The sequence below is a fragment of the Drosophila sechellia genome, chromosome 3L (assembly GCF_004382195.2).
Source record: "Drosophila sechellia strain sech25 chromosome 3L, ASM438219v1, whole genome shotgun sequence".
Taxonomy (NCBI): domain Eukaryota; kingdom Metazoa; phylum Arthropoda; class Insecta; order Diptera; family Drosophilidae; genus Drosophila; species Drosophila sechellia.
The window spans coordinates 11,311,162-11,332,620 of NC_045951.1; the positions used below are offsets into that span (position 1 = coordinate 11,311,162).

General features: G+C 42.9%; 6 protein-coding genes across 22 annotated transcripts; 3 read left to right on the forward strand and 3 right to left on the reverse strand.

Annotated features, from left to right (window-relative positions):
• Positions 1-315: 315 nt before the first annotated feature.
• LOC116800935 lies at positions 316-730 on the forward strand. Its single transcript, XM_032717663.1, has one exon. It carries the CDS (start codon positions 471-473, stop codon positions 666-668), a length of 198 nt encoding a protein of 65 aa, XP_032573554.1. The 5' UTR covers positions 316-470; the 3' UTR covers positions 669-730.
• Positions 731-909: 179 nt separating this feature from the next.
• On the reverse strand, positions 910-9,939 carry LOC6605302 (mucin-22). Of its 11 annotated transcripts, none has more exons than XM_032718243.1 (3): positions 8,149-9,939; positions 4,375-7,674; positions 910-4,026 (listed from the first exon to the last, which is right to left on the reverse strand). In XM_032718243.1, exons 1-3 carry the CDS (start codon positions 9,922-9,924, stop codon positions 1,003-1,005), a joined length of 8,100 nt encoding a protein of 2,699 aa, XP_032574134.1. In that variant the 5' UTR covers positions 9,925-9,939; the 3' UTR covers positions 910-1,002. The 11 variants fall into 11 exon arrangements, with proteins under 11 accessions (XP_032574134.1, XP_032574132.1, XP_032574136.1 ...); XM_032718241.1 differs by having other exon boundaries at positions 7,909-9,939; XM_032718245.1 differs by having other exon boundaries at positions 4,375-6,332; positions 7,035-9,939.
• A 435-nt stretch (positions 9,940-10,374) lies between these two features.
• LOC6605304 (aldo-keto reductase family 1 member B1) lies at positions 10,375-13,565 on the reverse strand. Of its 2 annotated transcripts, XM_032718252.1 has the most exons (6): positions 13,406-13,565; positions 11,853-11,995; positions 11,303-11,786; positions 11,037-11,245; positions 10,743-10,924; positions 10,375-10,508 (listed from the first exon to the last, which is right to left on the reverse strand). In XM_032718252.1, the coding sequence occupies exons 1-5, from the start codon at positions 13,472-13,474 to the stop codon at positions 10,879-10,881; spliced, it is 951 nt and encodes a 316-aa protein (XP_032574143.1). In that variant the 5' UTR covers positions 13,475-13,565; the 3' UTR covers positions 10,375-10,508; positions 10,743-10,878. The 2 variants fall into 2 exon arrangements, with proteins under 2 accessions (XP_032574143.1, XP_032574141.1); XM_032718250.1 differs by lacking the exon at positions 10,743-10,924 and having other exon boundaries at positions 13,406-13,564.
• Positions 13,484-16,256, reverse strand: LOC6605305 (1,5-anhydro-D-fructose reductase). Of its 3 annotated transcripts, none has more exons than XR_004361722.1 (6): positions 15,763-16,256; positions 15,464-15,606; positions 14,704-15,405; positions 14,506-14,633; positions 14,150-14,203; positions 13,484-14,086 (listed from the first exon to the last, which is right to left on the reverse strand). XR_004361722.1 is itself a non-coding variant. In XM_002030107.2 (4 exons), the coding sequence occupies exons 1-4, from the start codon at positions 15,829-15,831 to the stop codon at positions 14,585-14,587; spliced, it is 963 nt and encodes a 320-aa protein (XP_002030143.1). In that variant the 5' UTR covers positions 15,832-16,256; the 3' UTR covers positions 14,412-14,584. The 3 variants fall into 3 exon arrangements, 1 of the variants encoding a protein (XP_002030143.1); XR_004361721.1 differs by having other exon boundaries at positions 14,150-14,318; XM_002030107.2 differs by lacking the exons at positions 13,484-14,086; positions 14,150-14,203 and having other exon boundaries at positions 14,412-14,633.
• A 162-nt stretch (positions 16,257-16,418) lies between these two features.
• LOC6605306 (PCI domain-containing protein 2 homolog) lies at positions 16,419-17,693 on the forward strand. The gene has a single exon (XM_002030108.2). It carries the CDS (start codon positions 16,456-16,458, stop codon positions 17,641-17,643), a length of 1,188 nt encoding a protein of 395 aa, XP_002030144.1. The 5' UTR covers positions 16,419-16,455; the 3' UTR covers positions 17,644-17,693.
• A 311-nt stretch (positions 17,694-18,004) lies between these two features.
• On the forward strand, positions 18,005-20,579 carry LOC6605307 (acyl-protein thioesterase 1). 4 transcript variants are annotated; one of them, XM_002030109.2, is made up of 6 exons: positions 18,005-18,119; positions 18,326-18,484; positions 18,546-18,577; positions 18,947-19,490; positions 19,584-19,601; positions 20,468-20,579. In XM_002030109.2, exons 2-6 carry the CDS (start codon positions 18,437-18,439, stop codon positions 20,522-20,524), a joined length of 699 nt encoding a protein of 232 aa, XP_002030145.2. In that variant the 5' UTR covers positions 18,005-18,119; positions 18,326-18,436; the 3' UTR covers positions 20,525-20,579. The 4 variants fall into 4 exon arrangements, with proteins under 4 accessions (XP_002030145.2, XP_032574145.1, XP_032574146.1 ...); XM_032718254.1 differs by lacking the exon at positions 20,468-20,579 and adding an exon at positions 20,230-20,367 and having other exon boundaries at positions 19,547-19,601; XM_032718255.1 differs by lacking the exon at positions 20,468-20,579 and adding an exon at positions 20,230-20,367.
• Positions 20,580-21,459: the final 880 nt, after the last annotated feature.

Genomic DNA, 21,459 nt, shown 5'->3' on the forward strand with positions numbered 1-21,459 from the left:
ATAGAAAATATCCACACCCGGACTAAATCATGAGTTTAGCGAGGACATAAACAATTATGTAAAGTGTCCACTGAAGACATGACCCAATGAAAGATGTAATTTGTAATGAATGTTGATGTATTAGATCTGAAAAAACTTTTCAACACTATAACATTTTTTACATACTTGCGAACTGCTTCAGTTCAATTTATATAAACTCCTTTCTGTTTTAAGTTCTGAATTTAAGTTTTATAAATAATTTTGTTATAATTTAAATGTGAACAACGCAAATCTTTAGTGAACCTCAGAAAATGTTTGTTTTCTTTCACGCCGTCTACAAATTATAGGTGGCTGACTTTTCGTCATTAGATATTATGCTCTGAAACACATGTGTAAATATTTATCGCGGGACAACAACATTCGATTTATTTAGAAAAGGTATAAAACATCTAAAAACGTAGCAAAAATGTTAGTCTACCAACAAACCAGCGATGAAGACGCAGGTTTTATTTATTGTTCTGTTTTTGGCACTGGTGGCGATTTTGCCCGCCAACGCCGCAAGTTCCACAACTACTGAAGCCTCCGAAACCACGGCAGAATCTCCAGCTGATCCACAATGGTCTTGGACGGAATTTATGCGGTTTTTCAACAGCAGCGGAAGTGGAAACAAATTCTACTTCTTCTTCTAGACCAATTTGTACAATTCTGAAATTTATTTTCTGCCAATAAAATGAAAGCACCTCAATTTAAATGTTTTAGTTTTTAATATTAATTGCTCATAAATAGGTGCATCTCAATAACTATCAAAGACCTACTTATTTTTGAGCTGTCCCAAAGAATGTTTCGTATTTATGACGAAAAGTCTTAAGGCATTTAAAAAGTAGTTCTTTTCAGTTAGTATACATGTAGATAACCCAAAAAATGAACACATTTTATAATATTCGTATGCATATATTTTACAATCGTGTTTATTAAAGTCATGAGCCGTTTAATCTGGGCCCTATCCATTCACAAGAACCAACTCTAATATTGATTGTCCCATCCGCCCCAACCGCTTCCATAAGGACGCCATCCATATCGCCAACTGGGCCTGGCTCCAACACCCACCCAACGGCCGTTGCCCCACCAGTATGGATATTGTCCGGTTACACCGACAGAGCCACCTGGGATCGTAGTTGCCACACCGCCGGAACTCTCTGAACCCTCCAAATTGAGACCATTGGCGGATATTGCTCCATTAGCCAAGCTTTCGCTGTCTTGTGTAGCGCTTCGGGTCCAAGAATTTGAGTTTTGGGACTGAGCATCGTTTTCTGTCTGTCCTCTGGCCAATCGAATACGAATGTCCGGAGATCCCTGGACACTGGAACTGTCACCCGAAAATCCTGAACGTTGAGACCAGGATTCAGCAGATTGAGATCCACCTGCACCTACAATAGAACCGGAAAGAGATGGACCATCGCTGGCATTCGACTCGGTGCTGTTGGTGCTCCTCTTGATTAGCTTGGACCAGGAACCCGACGAATCTCCTCCGCCAACAGAAATACCTGCGTTAATGGTAGGTAGGGTTAAGCGAATGGGATTGGATATTTTCTTCGACGAACTAGACCAGGAGAATTTGGACTCTGTTTTTGGGATTGTCAATGTTGAGCTTGACTTTCCACCACCAACATTTAGGCTGGCATCCAGTTTAGGCAGACTCAAGTCTATCTTTGACAAGATGTTTGTATCTTTAATAGATGCTGAGCGGGACTCATCGCCGTTAACGCTAATGCTGGCATCAACTTCCGGAAGAGACAAGGATGATTTACTTCCCTTTGTGGATGTTGTCGTAGTTGTCGTTGTCGATGTTGACTTTGACTTTCCACCACCAACATTTAGGCTGGCATCCAGTTTAGGCAGACTCAAGTCTATCTTTGACAAGATGTTTGTATCTTTAATAGATGCTGAGCGGGACTCATCGCCGTTAACGCTTATGCTGGCATCAACTTCCGGGAGAGACAAGGATGATTTACTTCCCTTTGTGGATGTTGTCGTAGTTGTCGTTGTCGATGTAGAGCTTGACTTTCCACCACCAACATTTAAGCTGGCATCCAGTTTAGGCAGACTCAAGTCTATCTTTGACAAGATGTTTGTATCTTTAATAGATGCTGAGCGGGACTCATCGCCGTTAACGCTTATGCTGTTATCAACTTCCGGGAGAAACAAGGATGATTTACTTCCCTTTGTGGATGTTGTCGTAGTTGTCGTTGTCAATGTTGAGCTTGACTTTCCACCACCAACATTTAGGCTGGCATCCAGTTTAGGCAGACTCAAGTCTATCTTTGACAAGATGTTTGTATCTTTAATAGATGCTGAGCGGGACTCATCGCCGTTAACGCTTATGCTGTTATCAACTTCCGGGAGAGACAAGGATGATTTACTTCCCTTTGTGGATGTTGTCGTAGTTGTCGTTGTCAATGTTGAGCTTGACTTTCCACCACCAACATTTAGGCTGGCATCCAGCTTAGGCAGACTCAAGTCTATCTTTGACAAGATGTTTGTATCTTTAATAGATGCTGAGCGGGACTCATCGCCGTTAACGCTTATGCTGGCATCAACTTCCGGGAGAGACAAGGATGATTTACTTCCCTTTGTGGATGTTGTCGTAGTTGTCGTTGTCGATGTAGAGCTTGACTTTCCACCACCAACATTTAGGCTGGCATCCAGTTTAGGCAGACTCAAGTCTATCTTTGACAAGATGTTTGTACCTTTAATAGATGCTGAGCGGGACTCATCGCCGTTAACGCTTATGCTGGCATCAACTTCCGGGAGAGACAAGGATGATTTACTTCCCTTTCTGGATGTTGTCGTAGTTGTCGTTGTCGATGTAGAGCTTGACTTTCCACCACCAACATTTAGGCTGGCATCCAGTTTAGGCAGACTCAAGTCTATCTTTGACAAAATGTTTGTATTTTTAATAGATGCTGAGCGGGACTCATCGCCGTTAATGGCTATGCTGGCATCAACTTCCGGAAGAGACAAGGATGATTTACTTCCCTTTGTGGATGTTGTCGTAGTTGTCGTTGTCGATGTAGAGCTTGACTTTCCACCACCAACATTTAGGCTGGCATCCAGTTTAGGCAGACTCAAGCCTATCTTTGACAAGATGTTTGTATCTTTAATAGATGCTGAGCGGGACTCATCGCCGTTAACGCTTATGCTGGCATCAACTTCCGGGAGAGACAAGGATGATTTACTTCCCTTTGTGGATGTTGTCGTAGTTGTCGTTGTCGATGTTGACTTTGACTTTCCACCACCAACATTTAGGCTGGCATCCAGTTTAGGCAGACTCAAGTCTATCTTTGACAAGATGTTTGTATCTTTAATAGATGCTGAGCGGGACTCATCGCCGTTAACGCTTATGCTGGCATCAACTTCCGGGAGAGACAAGGATGATTTACTTCCCTTTGTGGATGTTGTCGTAGTTGTCGTTGTCGATGTTGACTTTGACTTTCCACCACCAACATTTAGGCTGGCATCCAGTTTAGGCAGACTCAAGTCTATCTTTGACAAGATGTTTGTATCTTTAATAGATGCTGAGCGGGACTCATCGCCGTTAACGCTTATGCTGGCATCAACTTCCGGGAGAGACAAGGATGATTTACTTCCCTTTGTGGATGTTGTCGTTGTCGATGTAGAGCTTGACTTTCCACCACCAACATTTAGGCTGGCATCCAGTTTAGGCAGACTCAAGTCTATCTTTGACAAGATGTTTGTATCTTTAATAGATGCTGAGCGGGACTCATCGCCGTTAACGCTTATGCTGGCATCAACTTCCGGGAGAGACAAGGATGATTTACTTCCCTTTGTGGATGTTGTCGTAGTTGTCGTTGTCGATGTAGAGCTTGACTTTCCACCACCAACATTTAGGCTGGCATCCAGTTTAGGCAGACTCAAGTCTATCTTTGACAAGATGTTTGTATCTTTAATAGATGCTGAGCGGGACTCATCGCCGTTAACGCTTATGCTGGCATCAACTTCCGGGAGAGACAAGGATGATTTACTTCCCTTTGTGGATGTTGTCGTAGTAGTCGTTGACGATGTTGAGCTTGACTTTCCGCCATTAATCACAGGAATGACTGCACTTATGGTAGGCAGGATTACCCGAATAGGGTTAGAAATTTTCTTCGACGAACTAGACCAGAAGTATTTAGACTCCGTGTTGGGTGCTGATGAAGTTTTTGATGTTATTGTTGTAGTCGTTGTTTTAGAAGAAGAACTAGACTTGGGAGGTTCAGAGTTGTTTGAGGTATACGTTTTTATAATTTTAGTCAATGTTGATCCTGACTTTCCACCATTAATAGATATGTCAGCATTAACTTCAGGTAGGGACAATGTATTCGTTGACTTACTTCCCTTTGTGGATGTTGTCGTAGTTGTCGTTGTCGATGTAGAGCTTGACTTTCCACCACCAACATTTAGGCTGGCATCCAGTTTAGGCAGACTCAAGTCTATCTTTGACAAGATGTTTGTATCTTTAATAGATGTTGAGCGGGACTCATCGCCGTTAATGGCTATGCTGGCATCAACTTCTGGCAGAGTCAAGATATCCGACAACTTAGTTCCTTTGGTGGATGTTGTTGTAGTTTTTGTTGACGATTTTAGCCCCTTAGCCACTATGATGGCATCGACCGCCGGAAGAGTTAAGGTACCTGACTGATTACTTCCTTTGGTCGTGGTAGTTGTTGTTGTGGTGGTTGATGACCGGGTGGTCTTTCCATCTTTGCTTACATAGGTTTTCTTCGTTACTTTAAGAACAGGGGAAGAAGGTACGCCGACTTGGTTCTCAGATGATGTTGTCGTTGTGGTGACCTGATTTAAGCTTTCAATATCGTTTTGTGGGATTCCCTGTGTGATCTTTACAACAGGGGATAATCCTGAGCTGGATTGGCCCTGATCTGAAGATGTTGTTGTCATAGTAGTCGAAGAAGTCTTGACCGATTTTCCACTATTGGAAGTTTTCTTTGATGAGCTCCTAACCTTGGGTGTTGAGGAAGTGCTTGTCGTTACGGTTTTTGTAGTTTTGCTAGTGCTTATACTCGACTGACCACCATTAGACTTGGGAACCTTGGAGGATTTTGACGAATATTTTGTTGTATTTTCACTTGATGTTAAGCTTGATTCGCTGTTCTGATTATCTGCACTAGTATCTACAACAGGCAGAGATGAGATAACTGTAGACTGACCCGAATTTCCCTCATTCCTTAAATCATTTCCTTGAGTGACAGCAACTCCATCATCTGTAAGTGAGTCAGATGATTCCTCTGCAACAATAGTGAAGCTTCCATTGTTAATTTTGCGTGATTTTTTAGTCCACCGCTTGGTCCAATATTTCTTAGACTTGCCACCATTATACGATTTCCTTGAAGAGCTTGACCACGAATATTTGGTCTGTGGCTTTGAGGAAGAACTTGACGTTACGGTTGTTGAAGTTTCGCTAGAACTAGAATTTAACTTTCTTCCCGACTTCGGAATTCTGATAGTTTTTGAAGAGTACGTTTTTGTCGTTTTATTCCACTTAGGGCTTCCATTATCCTTTAAAGATATTTCCTTCGTTGTTGTAGTGGATGATGAAGACTGATTGAAGCTGTTATCGCCGTTTGTTCCTTGACTGACTTCCACAACGGGGTCAGATGAGGTGGTGGATTGGCCAGCATCGGAAGATGTCGTCGTTGTAGTGGTAGTTGTTGTCGAGGACTGGGTAGAGTTTCCATCACCATTCGAAGAGGATCCCTGAGTTACTTCTACGACAGGAGCCGAAGAGGAGGTCGTTTGGCCCTCATCTGAAGATGTCGTTGTTGTGGTGGATGACTGAGTGGAGCTGTTATCGCCGTTAGTTCCTTGACTGACTTCCACAACGGGGTCAGATGAGGTGGTAGATTGGCCAGCATCGGAAGATGTCGTCGTTGTAGTGGTAGTTGTTGTCGAGGACTGGGTAGAGTTTCCATCACCATTCGAAGAGGATCCCTTAGTTACTTCTACGACAGGAGACGAAGAGGTGGTAGTTTGGCCCTCATCTGAAGATGTCGTTGTTGTGGAGGATGACTGAGTGGAGCTGTTCACGCCGTTTGTTCCTTGACTGACTTCCACAACCGGGTCAGATGAGGTGGTGGATTGGCCAGCATCGGAAGATGTCGTCGTTGTAGTTGTCGTCGTTGTCGAGGACTGGGTAGAGTTTCCATCACCATTCGAAGAGGATCCCTGAGTTACTTCTACGACAGGAGACGAAGAGGTGGTAGTTTGGCCCTTATCTGAAGATGTCGTTGTTGTGGTGGATGACGAAGACTGAGTGGAGCTGTTATCGCCGTTAGTTCCTTGACTGACTTCCACAACGGGGTCAGATGAGGTGGTAGATTGGCCAGCATCGGAAGATGTCGTCGTTGTAGTGGTAGTTGTTGTCGAGGACTGGGTAGAGTTTCCATCACCATTCGAAGAGGATCCCTTAGTTACTTCTACGACAGGAGACGAAGAGGTGGTAGTTTGGCCCTCATCTGAAGATGTCGTTGTTGTGGTGGATGACTGAGTGGAGCTGTTATCGCCGTTTGTTTCTTGACTGACTTCCACAACGGGGTCAGATGAGGTGGTGGATTGGCCAGCATCGGAAGATGTCGTCGTTGTAGTGGTAGTTGTTGTCGAGGACTGGGTAGAGTTTCCATCACCATTCGAAGAGGATCCCTTAGTTACTTCTACGACAGGAGACGAAGAGGTGGTAGTTTGGCCCTCATCTGAAGATGTCGTTGTTGTGGTGGATGACTGAGTGGAGCTGTTATCGCCGTTTGTTTCTTGACTGACTTCCACAACGGGGTCAGATGAGGTGGTGGATTGGCCAGCATCGGAAGATGTCGTCGTTGTAGTGGTAGTTGTTGTCGAGGACTGGGTAGAGTTTCCATCACCATTCGAAGAGGATCCCTGAGTTACTTCTACGACAGGAGCCGAAGAGGAGGTCGTTTGGCCCTCATCTGAAGATGTCGTTGTTGTGGTGGATGACTGAGTGGAGCTGTTATCGCCGTTTGTTCCTTGACTGACTTCCACAACGGGGTCAGATGAGGTGGTAGATTGGCCAGCATCGGAAGATGTCGTCGTTGTAGTGGTAGTTGTTGTCGAGGACTGGGTAGAGTTTCCATCACCATTCGAAGAGGATCCCTTAGTTACTTCTACGACAGGAGACGAAGAGGTGGTAGTTTGGCCCTCATCTGAAGATGTCGTTGTTGTGGTGGATGACTGAGTGGAGCTGTTATCGCCGTTTGTTTCTTGACTGACTTCCACAACGGGGTCAGATGAGGTGGTGGATTGGCCAGCATCGGAAGATGTCGTCGTTGTAGTTGTCGTCGTTGTCCAGGACTGGGTAGAGTTTCCATCACCATTCGAAGAGGATCCCTGAGTTACTTCTACGACAGGAGACGAAGAGGTGGTAGTTTGGCCCTCATCTGAAGATGTCGTTGTTGTGGTGGATGACTGAGTGGAGCTGTTATCGCCGTTTGTTCCTTGACTGACTTCCACAACGGGGTCAGATGAGGTGGTGGATTGGCCAGCATCGGAAGATGTCGTCGTTGTAGTGGTAGTTGTTGTCGAGGACTGGGTAGAGTTTCCATCACCATTCGAAGAGGATCCCTGAGTTACTTCTACGACAGGAGACGAAGAGGTGGTAGTTTGGCCCTCATCTGAAGATGTCGTTGTTGTGGTGGATGACTGAGTGGAGCTGTTATCGCCGTTTGTTCCTTGACTGACTTCCACAACGGGGTCAGATGAGGTGGTGGATTGGCCAGCATCGGAAGATGTCGTCGTTGTAGTTGTCGTCGTTGTCGAGGACTGGGTAGAGTTTCCATCACCATTCGAAGAGGATCCCTGAGTTACTTCTACGACAGGAGACGAAGAGGTGGTAGTTTGGCCCTTATCTGAAGATGTCGTTGTTGTGGTGGATGACGAAGACTGAGTGGGGCTGTTCACGCCGTTTGTTCCTTGACTGACTTCCACAACCGGGTCAGATGAGGTGGTGGATTGGCCAGCATCGGAAGATTTCGTCGTTGTAGTTGTCGTCGTTGTCGAGGACTGGGTAGAGTTTCCATCACCATTCGAAGAGGATCCCTGAGTTACTTCTACGACAGGAGACGAAGAGGTGGTAGTTTGGCCCTTATCTGAAGATGTCGTTGTTGTGGTGGATGACGAAGACTGAGTGGAGCTGTTATCGCCGTTAGTTCCTTGACTGACTTCCACAACGGGGTCAGATGAGGTGGTAGATTGGCCAGCATCGGAAGATGTCGTCGTTGTAGTGGTAGTTGTTGTCGAGGACTGGGTAGAGTTTCCATCACCATTCGAAGAGGATCCCTTAGTTACTTCTACGACAGGAGACGAAGAGGTGGTAGTTTGGCCCTTATCTGAAGATGTCGTTGTTGTGGTGGATGACTGAGTGGAGCTGTTCACGCCGTTTGTTCCTTGACTGACTTCCACAACCGGGTCAGATGAGGTGGTGGATTGGCCAGCATCGGAAGATGTCGTCGTTGTAGTTGTCGTCGTTGTCGAGGACTGGGTAGAGTTCCCATCACCATTCGAAGAGGATCCCTGAGTTACTTCTACGACAGGAGACGAAGAGGTGGTAGTTTGGCCCTTATCTGAAGATGTCGTTGTTGTGGTGGATGACGAAGACTGAGTGGAGCTGTTATCGCCGTTAGTTCCTTGACTGACTTCCACAACGGGGTCAGATGAGGTGGTGGATTGGCCAGCATCGGAAGATGTCGTCGTTGTAGTTGTCGTCGTTGTCGAGGACTGGGTAGAGTTCCCATCACCATTCGAAGAGGATCCCTGAGTTACTTCTACGACAGGAGACGAAGAGGTGGTAGTTTGGCCCTTATCTGAAGATGTCGTTGTTGTGGTGGATGACGAAGACTGAGTGGAGCTGTTATCGCCGTTAGTTCCTTGACTGACTTCCACAACGGGGTCAGATGAGGTGGTGGATTGGCCAGCATCGGAAGATGTCGTCGTTGTAGTTGTCGTCGTTGTCGAGGACTGGGTAGAGTTCCCATCACCATTCGAAGAGGATCCCTGAGTTACTTCTACGACAGGAGACGAAAAGGTGGTAGTTTGGCCCTTATCTGAAGATGTCGTTGTTGTGGTGGATGACGAAGACTGAGTGGAGCTGTTATCGCCGTTAGTTCCTTGACTGACTTCCACAACGGGGTCAGATGAGGTGGTGGATTGGCCAGCATCGGAAGATGTCGTCGTTGTAGTTGTCGTCGTTGTCGAGGACTGGGTAGAGTTCCCATCACCATTCGAAGAGGATCCCTGAGTTACTTCTACGACAGGAGACGAAGAGGTGGTAGTTTTTCCCTCATCTGAAGATGTCTTTGTTGTGGTGGATGACTGAGTGGAGCTGTTCACGCCGTTTGTTCCTTGACTGACTTCCACAACCGGGTCAGATGAGGTGGTAGATTGGCCAGCATCGGAAGATGTCGTCGTTGTAGTTGTCGTCGTTGTCGAGGACTGGGTAGAGTTTCCATCACCATTCGAAGAGGATTCCTGAGTTACTTCTACGACAGGAGCCGAAGAGGAGGTAGTCTGGCTTGAAAGTCCATCATCGATGATTTTGGTTATAGTGTTAGTAGATGCAGACTGATCTGTATTAGAGCTTCCATCTAAGAGTGGTAGCTGCTTTTTTCCATTGACACAATTCACATAATTTGTATTGCCGAGAAGTTCTCCGTCGTGCAAAAGAAGTAGTTTTCCGAAAAGCCTGTCCAGCAGCCACAAGCGTATATCTTTTCGTATTTCAATTAGAGTTTGCCGAACACTTTCACAACATGGCTGTGGCTTAATAACTGGGGTGGCCACTGCTGTTACCGTATCAGATTGCGATTGGGCTGCTACGTAGGCCAAATAAGCGGCCAAAACCGCGACTAGGAATAAGCGCATGATCCTCCAAGAAACCGGGTGTCGGATCAATTAGATCTGGTGGCCAAATTTAAAATTTGAAACCTTTTATACTCTGGTACGGGGGTCTCGTTATTATTTTGACTATTTGCGTAGATGCTTGCAAAATTGTATTTGACTAAGAACATTTGGTACTTCCATTGTTTCCACGAATTATACAAAAACTAAGCAAATTGTATGAACTATACTATACGTTAAAGTAAATATCTTTTAAATACCTATTAAGAAACAACTGTGCAAAATATTTGTGCTCAGCTTGGATTAAACACTTGTTAGATATTTTGACTTTACGTAAATCGTTCGCTCGTGGCAAATTTGTACGTCAGAGGTGCATTAACCGATTTTTTAACAATTCATTTAAAGTACACGAGAACCATTTATTTGGTCAGCCAGTTCTCCAAAAATTGAAACAATCAGGCAGAAGACGAGAAAGTAATTTGTATTTTTGTTTATTCGTACGATTAAAGATAAAATGATTATGCAACAAATTATAAATTTGAACCGAACACTGTGTCGTTTTCTAGTATTCGTCCTTCTCGAAAGGGTGGTGCGGGTGACCGTATACGCTGTAATTATTTAAAAACAAATTTGATTAGTATATGACCGTTAACTATACACAATTTTTAAGCACACGCTAAGGGAACAGTGGGTTATCTATTGCAAACTACTACTGCCTAAGCGTAGAAATGTGTTTAAATTATTAAAACAAGCGGGGAGAGTAAAATAATAATAAAGCTAAATAAACCAAACTCAGTAAACACAAATATTAAAGAGAAACGAATATGCGCTTGAAAACATACGTTAAACTCATGTTCATGTTTATATTGACCAGTAAACTTTTTTGATCTTTTCTTCGTAAGCGTTTCCCCTTCCAATAGGTATAATTTTTCATTCATTCGAATTCTTCTTTCACTTCAGATATAAGTTTCTTAAGGCCTAATACTCGTCATGGAACGGATAGTACTTATGGGTACCAGCATCCCTAAATAAATACAAATAAATTTGTGATTTTATCGAGTAAAATAACCGTAAGCCCACATGTCATCAATAATGTAAATAAATAAACATTATTTAAGGTGCTAGTAGAGACTTACTTGAGTAGGGGAACAAGCCGGCCGTTGCACTCGAAGCTTTCGATGATTTCGATTTCCTCAGGTGTGAGTTCGAAGTCAAAGACCTGGAAGTTGGACTCGATGCGGTCCTTGGTCACAGACTTGGGGATAACAATGTTGGCACGCTGAACCTGGTACCGAATGAGGATCTGTCCAGGGGTCCTCTTTTTCTTAGCGGCAATCTCCTTGATCTAAAAGTTTTAAAAATGCTTAAAGTTAAATTCAACATGTTATAAAAGCAAACGAACCTTAGCCTCCTCTAGGATGACCGGATCACCAGCCTTGGCCCATGGGCGGTTGGGAGATCCCAAGGGGCTGTAGGCAGTGATTGTAATGTCCTTTGACTTGCAGAAGTCAATCAGCTTCTTCTGGGTCAGATATGGGTGGCACTCAATCTGGTTGGTTACTGGTGGAATAGTGGCCACCTCCAGCACGCGCTCGATCTGCCTTCTGTTGAAGTTGGAAACACCAATGGACTTGACCAGACCCTCTTGGACCAACTTCTCCATGGCCTTCCACGTGTCGACGTAATCAACTGGCGAGTACAGCGTCTTGCCATCCTTATCGGTGGGGAACAGATCGCAGCCCTCCTTGAAGCCCATAGGCCAGTGGATAAGATACAGATCGAGGTACTTCAGCTTCAGGGAGCTCAGAGTGTTCTCCAAAGCCGACTTGACAAGATCCGGACTATGGAAAGTGTTCCACAGCTTGCTGGTGATGAACAGATCCTCACTGCAAAATTGTGAAATTCAGTACATAAGATTATCCCAACAACAGTAGACCAAGTCTATAACTTACCGCTTGACAACGCCTTCCTTGATCTTGGCCTCAATACCATCTCCGACCTCATCCTCGTTTTGGTATACATAGGCACAGTCAATGTGCCTGTATCCGGCATCAATGGCAACTTTGACAGCCTCGGTGACCTGACCCTTGGGGCTCTGCAAGCAAATTAGCAACATAGGGTGTTAAAAAAAAAAGGCAGCAACTTGTTGGTAACATATGGATTAGGCCTATTCTAAGTAACATTTATCGCACAATTCTGTTATCACACGTTCTCTAATTGGCTTCCGCAATTTCAAGGGTTAATAAATTTTGCACTGGTAATTTTCGCAAGCAATGTTGTGTAAAGAAATGGAAAGAAGCGTAGAATATTCGATGCTCTTAACGGAATTTCGCAATTCGTTATCGAGCAAAGTTTCAGTTATGAGGAGCGTGAGTTGGAAATCTAAACTTTGAAGTCCACACTATCAGACACTTGACGTCACTTATCAGCCCCCTTATACAAAAAAAGTTTCTAATGAGATCATAAATAGGTCAGTCCATTTAAGTACATTCGAATTAAAAACGTGAATCTTATACTTTTAAAGGGGAACATTTTGAAATATACCCTTTAAATTGGTAAACGAATGCCACAGTTTATAAAATTTGCTGATTTATGTTTCACAAAGAAGAAAGGTCAACGACTTTCATTAAGTTTTGACATAATAACTATACATTACGGCCACTAGACATTTGTAGTTTAATTTATGGGCTTGTCACCAACTCTCCTTTTTTTAATCTACAAATAGTGCACGTTCACTAAATCAGATAAGGCGTTTTTAAAAATACCCTTATAATACCCTTGCTAATTAAACCCTTCTTATCAGCGCCTTTCCCATATTTATTTATTTAAAAGCTTTTTCATCAACTTGTATTCTACTCCGTTTTTGAGGGGCTTGTCTTTCACGATTGCTTACACCTTACTTTTGTAATACTTTAATATTAAAACTGGAACAATCTTGTCAGATAATCTGCCACTCTAGATAAGAATATCAACTTCTGGTTATACATGTACCCAATATGTGCCCTAAATAGATAAATGCTTGTGGAGTATATGTATTAGGAAATGATGTGGCACATATTGTGAAAAGTTTCCACTGCCCTAAGAAGGTAGAAAGGGTCACCTTGACGAAAGTTCATGGAGATCTTCAAATCGCACATCTATTCACCATGGTGTGCAATAATTAACATGAAGGCAACAAAATACCGGTTATTTTTTGTATTATAGCTGCCAGATTCGACGCTGCGCAGAAGATATATAGTATTACATACATATGATGTATATATATATAGACTGACCGGCAAAATACAGCCGGCAAACTATCAGCAAAGCAACGCGTGTCCATTTTTTATCCCCTATGTGTGTATATTCGGTCATCAGTGCAAAACGAGCTGGGCAAAAAAACGGGAAGTCGTGGGCAGCGGAAAACTACCCGATTGTGGGAAGCAGAACTCACAAACACAAATGCATTGATTTGCAAGTGGGATATAATGTATAAAGTAGTGCAATCACTTGATATTCTACTTACGCCCCAGGTTCCCAGTCCAATGATTGGGACTTCCTTGCCGTTGTTGAATTTAACGTTCGGTACAGCCATTGCACTATATTTTCGCTTATAGTTTAAGGATATTTATAAATATTTATAATACAATTAGAAATCTTTACGATTGCCGCTACTGAACAAACTGAGCGATTCCACTCAGCTGTTAACCGCTTATATACGCACCGCGAAAGCTTGTTCGAAATTCTAAAAAGCTTTCGAGAACAGGGCTGCATAGTCGACACGCCGAACAGCTGAGCGATCGTCAGTTACGCTTAAATATTAAGTTCTCTTATACTCTCTATTTAGCATAAAAGAAAATTGGTATTAAGCTTGAATCAATTAAAATAATTAATAATTTTTAATAAATGATACTAAGATGTTTCTTGCTAATCTTCATTTGTTAAGAGATTCAAATGTAACCTTAAATGTAATAATACTTTACATATGTTATGATCACTGTGAAATTGCAAAAGCTCTACAACCATTGACATATAGGCTCTTTATGATCGCTATGTAAAAAGGCGATTATTTATCAAAACTATAGCATTAATATGAAAAACAGACATTGTTTTAATATTTACATTGAAAGTTCCGAGTCCAATTACTGGAATCTCATTTCCGTCCAAGCAAACCACTTTTGGAGCTCTAGCATACTCCTTCTGACACCTATTGTTAAAAAAATTTTTTTTTAAAAGCTTCGTTTGATTCCAATTTTTTCGAATATATTACCACATAAATCGCTCTGCTTTCCCATAATTCCTTAACGTAATGTGAAAAACAGGCCTAAACAATTGAATTTTCATTAGAGTGTTCATCTTGTACGCCAGTAAATTTTATTTATTTGTATAGACTTCTTGACTGATGGAATGCAACGACTACTTGGTTTTAGTATTAAAGCCTAAATGAAAAATAGCAAAATAAATGTGTATATAAAAATAAACAGCCACATTTTAAATACAGCTGAAAATGACAACCAACTCAAAAGCTACAATTCGATTATACACACAGCAAAACAGTTTAATTATATTATATTATTATATTGTATAACAATTATTAGTCTAGACTCCTCAGTATAAAGGAAGTACCTGTATATCATCAGAGTAACTCTGGAGATTACCGCATATAATCGTACTTATCACATTGAAGGCAATCAATATTAATTATCTACTTTGCCTGTACGGGTTCAAATGGATGATGAGGATGTCCATAGGCCCTAGGAGAAAAATAGAAAGATTTGGGATATTAGAAGGAAATAAAAATAAACTTAAGTAAGCAACACCTACGCCTTCATGGTCATAAAACGCCCATTGCAGTCCAAATCGTTAATGGCCTGTATGTCATCGATGGCCAACTCAAAGTCCCAGATTCGCTTAAAGTTGTCCAACATGTGCTGTTTGCATACAGATCTTGGGATGACGATTATACCCGATTGTGTCTGGTAGCGTAGGAGCACCTGCGCCGCTGTCCTTTCGTATTTCTCAGCTATAGCCAAGATGGTCGGGTGCTGGAGCAGTGGATAAGCGCCGGGCTTCTCGTAGGGCGTATGTCCCGATCCCAGGCAGCTGTAGGCGGTCACCGCAATGGCATTGTCATAGCACAGCGTAATCAATGGCTTCTGACTAAGGTACGGGTGGCACTCGATTTGTAGAACGACCGGCTTTAGCTTGGCCACACTCAGAAGCCTATTCATCTGCTGCTCATTGAAGTTAGACACACCGATGGCCTGGACCAGCCCCTCGTCCACCAGATTCTCCATTGCACGCCACGTGTCCACATAGTCGATGTCCTCGAATGCGGCTTTATTGGTATCCGGACACGTGGGATACAGGTTGTCATTGCCCGACTTGTAGGCCATGGGCCAGTGCATCAGGTAGAGGTTTAGGTAGTTGACTCCCAAGTTCCTTATGCTCGTCTCACATGCGGGGCGCACCAAATCCGGCTTGTGGTGTGTGTTCCACAATTTGCTCGTGATGAAGAGTTCATCTCTGCAGTGCAATATATGGCATAGATAAGCGATTGATTAGGCCTAGAAGCACCACTTACCGTGTGACTACTCCCTCGTCCATTTTCTCCCGGAGGGCAGCTCCCACTTGCGCCTCATTGCCATAGATATGGGCGCAGTCAAAATGGCGATAGCCTATGTCAATGGCATCCTTTACTGCTTGGGTCACCACTTCCGGCGGGCTCTAAAATGGCGAATAAAACGTAAAAAGCTGAGGTGCAACAAAAGCTTTTGCTTGACAAGCAAGAGCTTTGACATTGGCCGTGAAATATGCAGTGGAAATGCACATTTCAGCTGGCGATTATTTAATAACAATTTATAAATGTGTAAAAGTACTTACCCGCCAAGTTCCGAGACCCAACATGGGCATATTTTTACCATTGCTCAATAGAAAATTCGGTGTCGACATGATCGAATCCTTTTGCTCCTTGTAAAATATCTTGTTACACTGGCTTCGTTTTTGGAAAGCTTTAATTTGTAATTTACTAAGTGAACTATACTCAAAGGCCTATTAAACTGGCTACAAACAGCATGTCTTGTGACAGATCTGCTATCACAACTATATGTGCGAGAATTGTTTAAATTTAGAATCTTTTGGGCAAGCAAAAGACCTTCGCGGAATATAATCGATTCGCCGCAGAGGGAAATTTTAAAATTTAAAACAAGAAACCGTTTTTCTGCGTTCAAAGGCTTATTTTATAAACCGAATATAAACAACATGTATTGAATGATATTGAAACCATAAAGGCCTTGTTGAAAACGATGCGATTTTGAAATAACGTGAACAGCTTTTAAAAAATGCAATATATATATATACAAAAATCACAAATGGTGTAACAGTTACTCTCATTGTTATACATACATTTTTTTTAAATAAAATAAAATAAAATGTAAATAAAACTTTTGAAAAATAATCTGTACATTATCGCCTTATAAAAAAACTATCGATAGAAGTTTCCGATGAAAACATCGCATTCGCAGACAGTGCCTGGCCTACCATCTCTAATTTTGCCGCCTGCGAAAAACACAAACAATGTTCGGCACCGTAAATAACTATTTATCCAGCGTGTTGCACGCTGCACAGGATTTAGATGGCGAGTCCTTGGGCACGTATCTCTCCTTACGAGACGTGCACGTGCAGAACCACAACCTGTACATTGCCCAGCCGGAAAAGTTGGTAGATCGATTCCTGAAACCGCCACTAGACGAAGTTGTGTCTGCCCACCTGAAGGTGCTGTATCACCTGGCACAGGAGCCTCCTGGTTACATGGAGGCCTACACCCAACAGGCGGCAGCCTGCGGAGCCGTGGTGAGGCTTTTGCAGCAGCTGAAGGATGAGAATTGGTGCCTGCCACTAATGTATCGCGTGTGCCTGGATCTGAGGTACTTGGCGCAGGCCTGCGAGAAGCATTGTCAAGGATTCACACCTGGCCACGTGCTGGAGAAGGCCGCCGACTGCATAATGGCCTGTTTCCGCGTTTGTGCCGCCGATGGACGAGCTTCCGAGGAGGACACCAAGCGTTTGGGCATGATGAACCTAGTAAACCAGCTATTCAAGATCTACTTTCGCATCAACAAGTTGCATCTGTGCAAGCCCCTTATCCGTGCCATCGATAATTGCGTCTTCAAGGATTCTTTTCCGCTGCCGGAGCAAATTACCTACAAATATTTTGTGGGTAGGCGGGCCATGTTCGACTCCAACTACCAGGCAGCCGTACAGTATCTGTCGTATGCCTTCAGCAACTGCCCGGATCGGTTTGCCAGCAACAAGAGGCTTATCCTCATCTATTTGGTGCCAGTGAAGATGCTCCTGGGATATCTGCCCAGCAAATCCCTGTTGCAACGCTACGATCTCCTGCTGTTTCTCGATCTGGCTATGGCCATGAAGGTTGGTAATGTGAAACGCTTCGATGAGATTGTTAGGGACCAGGAGCTGGTGCTGATCAGGAGTGGTATCTATCTGCTGGTGGAGAAGCTCAAGTTCCTCGTGTATCGCAACCTGTTCAAGAAGGTTTTCGTCATCCGGAAATCGCATCAGTTGGACTTGGGCGACTTCCTCTCCGCCTTGCATTTCGTTGGCTTAAACGATGTTTCTCTGGATGAGACGCACTGCATCGTGGCCAATCTCATTTTCGATGGAAAGATTAAGGGCTACATCTCGCATGCTCACAACAAACTGGTCGTGTCGAAGCAAAATCCATTTCCCTCAGTATCCCTTTAGTGCATTTTGTAATTATTGTGAATTTTTAAGAGTAAAAGACTCCAATTTAATCAGTGTATTAGTTTACTAGATGGGGCTTGTGAATGGGAATGGAGGGAACCAACGATGAGAAAAAGAACTGAAAACTTTAATTTTAATTTAAAGAACCTTCAACTCTGTTTGGTTATAATTTTATTACGATTTTCGAAATCTATATGTATCAAAACAACTTATGAACTAATAACATTTTTGGTCATAAATGTTTATTTCTTGACGGTTTTAAAATAAATACCACTTTTTAAACTTAATCGAACTTTGGAATTGATATATATCGATTTTTGTGCTCGAACCGATGTATCGACAGGGGAATCGGTTTCATTCGCATCTCTAGGTCCACCGACTATCACTCATCTCTGAACTTTTTGGACCGCAGCTGCATGAATTGTCGTAGTTGAGCGAATTTAAACAAATTAACACAATACTTTTGGCATTACCTGGTAAATGATTAGAGACTCATTCGCGCAAAGTGTACAATAGACAAGTGACGAAGATTTGATCTAGTTAGACAGTAGCCCTCTTTCAGCCGGCGACGTGTTGTCATTTTCGCAATCGTAAAATCAATATTACTAATTTTGCTTTGCGTTTACAACGTGACATAACTAAAACGCAAACTACAGAGTGTTTCTTTTCCACTGCATTGCAGAAATCCGCTGACACCGAAAAAAGCCACGAAAGCAGCGCCAAGTCGCCGAAACGCAGAGTACCTGGAATAGGAATAGTGCGTCCCCAGTAGAGGCTAAACTGAACAGCAGACATGGCTGCGCCGGTCATTGTCGAGGCCACGGTCAAGCAAACCGCCACGGTGAGTAGTCCGGCGTAGTCCAAATTCCGGAAGCCCTCGACTAATCACTTGTGTATTGCAGCTGATCTTCATGCATGGCCTGGGTGATACGGGGTAAGTGGGATCATCCTCATTCAAAATAATGCTCCCAAAGACTTTATTCACGAAATATTAAAGTATACGAAACTCTACAGAGTTCTACAGAAATATTATTTGGTCATATCAAATTAAAAATTCTTTAATGTACTAATTCCTAGGGAAAATAAAACAATTTATAAGCACTTAAGGTTTTCTAGATTCAAATAACTGATTAGAAGCCTTCAGAGTATTCCCCAGTTAGTCGTTCCAGTTCTCCCTTTAAAAATGATTAGAAAAGTGCAAACAAAAATTACCCAAGTAAATTGAAGTTTTCAAGTAACTTTTTTGAGGGAAAGCGTTATGTAAAATACTTATTATCACATTAATGAATGCCTTTTTTAACAGTCATGGCTGGAGCAGTGCCCTAGCCGCCATCCGCCCACCTTTCATGAAAGTCATCTGCCCCACGGCGCCCACACAGCCCGTTTCGCTGAACGCCGGCTTCCGGATGCCGTCGTGGTTCGACCTGAAGACCCTGGACATCGGTGGACCTGAGGACGAGCCGGGCATCCAGTCGGCGCGCGATAGTGTGCACGGTATGATCCAGAAGGAGATTAGCGCTGGGATTCCGGCCAACCGCATTGTCCTGGGCGGATTCTCGCAGGGCGGAGCCTTGGCACTGTACTCGGCACTCACGTACGATCAGCCGCTGGCCGGCGTGGTGGCCCTTTCCTGCTGGCTGCCGCTGCACAAGCAGTTCCCAGGCGCCAAGGTGAACAGCGATGATGTGCCGATTTTCCAAGCGCATGGCGACTACGATCCCGTGGTGCCGTACAAGTTCGGCCAGCTGAGCGCCAGCCTACTCAAGTCGTTCATGAAGAATGTGACGTTCAAGACGTACAATGGACTATCGCACTCGTCGTCCGACGACGAAATGGATGACGTCAAGGTGAGTGAGGCGCACGGAGCGTCATTTGGAATTCCCCTGGCTGAGAAAACGCTAAGAACTTCATTACGCTCACTCTGTTCTTCTCGATTACAGGACATCATCAGTAAATGGGTAAACTAACTTCCACTGAACCTTAGCACTCTTAGAACGTACGAAAGCCCCCGACCCAGCCCGTTGCATTCCAACTATTCACGCAATATGGAGCGCAGTAAGAGAGTCACACTGAGAGTTATACGAGTAGGCTCTCTCGTAGCCCAATTATGGAAATTATCACTGAAAATCAATTCGAAAAGCAATCAATTATTATACACACACGGTAGCTATACCTAATTAAATGCCAAAATACAAGCAATTTGCGAGGGAAATTCTCCAGCGCGAGACGTTTCAGAGTATAGAAGCAACTTACTTTGATATTTGTTCGCTGCTAATTATTTCGGTTTACTTATTTGGGACTTGTTCGTATTTAAATTGAAATTAATAAAGTTATATAATCGAAGAAAAACCACGAAACCTATAGCCGCAATCTGAATTGGATCACAACTGTTTCACCCAAAACCCGATTGCCAGCGATTTTGCGTTGATATTCAGCTGGCAAACGGGGGGCATTTCAGATACTTTAAGGGACTAAATAAATCGCACTCAACATTTGTTTGTTCGTTGTAGCTAACATTAAACCCGCCAATTCTCGATTCAATTTTGATTTGATTTCTCGTTTCTTATTTCATTTTATTTCGCACAGCAACAGGCAAAGAATCATCTGTAGAGCCGCGGCCCCACTGGCTATCAATTGAAATTCGCATTCTTCACTTGTTAAACCCAATGGCAATATACGAACCGGTTGTTCAGATTAAACGACTCCCTCGGGCCCTCAAATGCACACCCTCTCAGATTCTTTATAAACACACATATTCCACCTGCTAATCCTGTAGTCCTGCCGCACCACTCACCATCTTTCATCTCGATCTATATATTTGCAGACACAGTGGGATAGCCAGAACATGGCTAGAAAGGCGCAATGCTGCCAGTTATCGTAGTAGCATCCAGTGCTAGTTGTAGAGAAGGTTCCTTCCTCAAATCAAACAAATCAAAGCTCCTCAGCCTAGTCAGGACGTCTCGGGCCGCACGAGAATGGTATTTTAGTAATTATTTTGTACATAAACACGATGAAGTTGGTTAAGATGATGGTGGCTGTCCCATCACCTGGTGAAGTGACAGGCAATCCATTCGCCGCAGCGAATGGCCAATAAAGTTATTTGAAGCTCTCAACTGCAATCGGAACTTAATCCAGAAAAGGGGTCTTCGTATCTGTTTTTTTCAAGTTCTACTTTAAAATTTGCTAACGTAACTGATTTTTCAAATTTTTAATGCAGTGTTGCATAACGTTGTTAATTGTTCTTTTCGGTATTTTTTGTAAGCCTTGGTATTATTTATTCCATTTACCTTTTTTATCGATAACTTTGGCGCGCTGTTGTGTTCCATTTATATTTGTTATGCTATGTGATATGTTTGTAAAAACCTTAAATTGCGTTATTCAAGAATTAAATGTGCTGTTATTTGTTGTCCTTCTATAGTTTCGGATAAAACTATTTTAAGTATTCATTAAAGACTTCTTCATAAACGTTTTACAAATTTGTATTTGGTTTGAGGAACCTATTCGTTTATTGTTCCTGCGATTCCTTACTCACTGAAGTCTACGAACTAAATTGTTTTAAAATTATATGATTATGAACTAGTTACATTTGTTTATATAAAATTACAAAATAAATGTATTGCTTATGTATGTAAATAAGGATCTTATCAATATACAACAATTATACATTTTAGGTACTACTTATTCTTAATTCAGTTGTACGTTTAATCTTATTCATATTTATATGTTCTTTTCAATCTGGTATATGCTAATTTACTGATTCACAGACGTAAGACTCGAATCGCTCTCTGTACTGCGACCATCCCACTGGCATTTGGG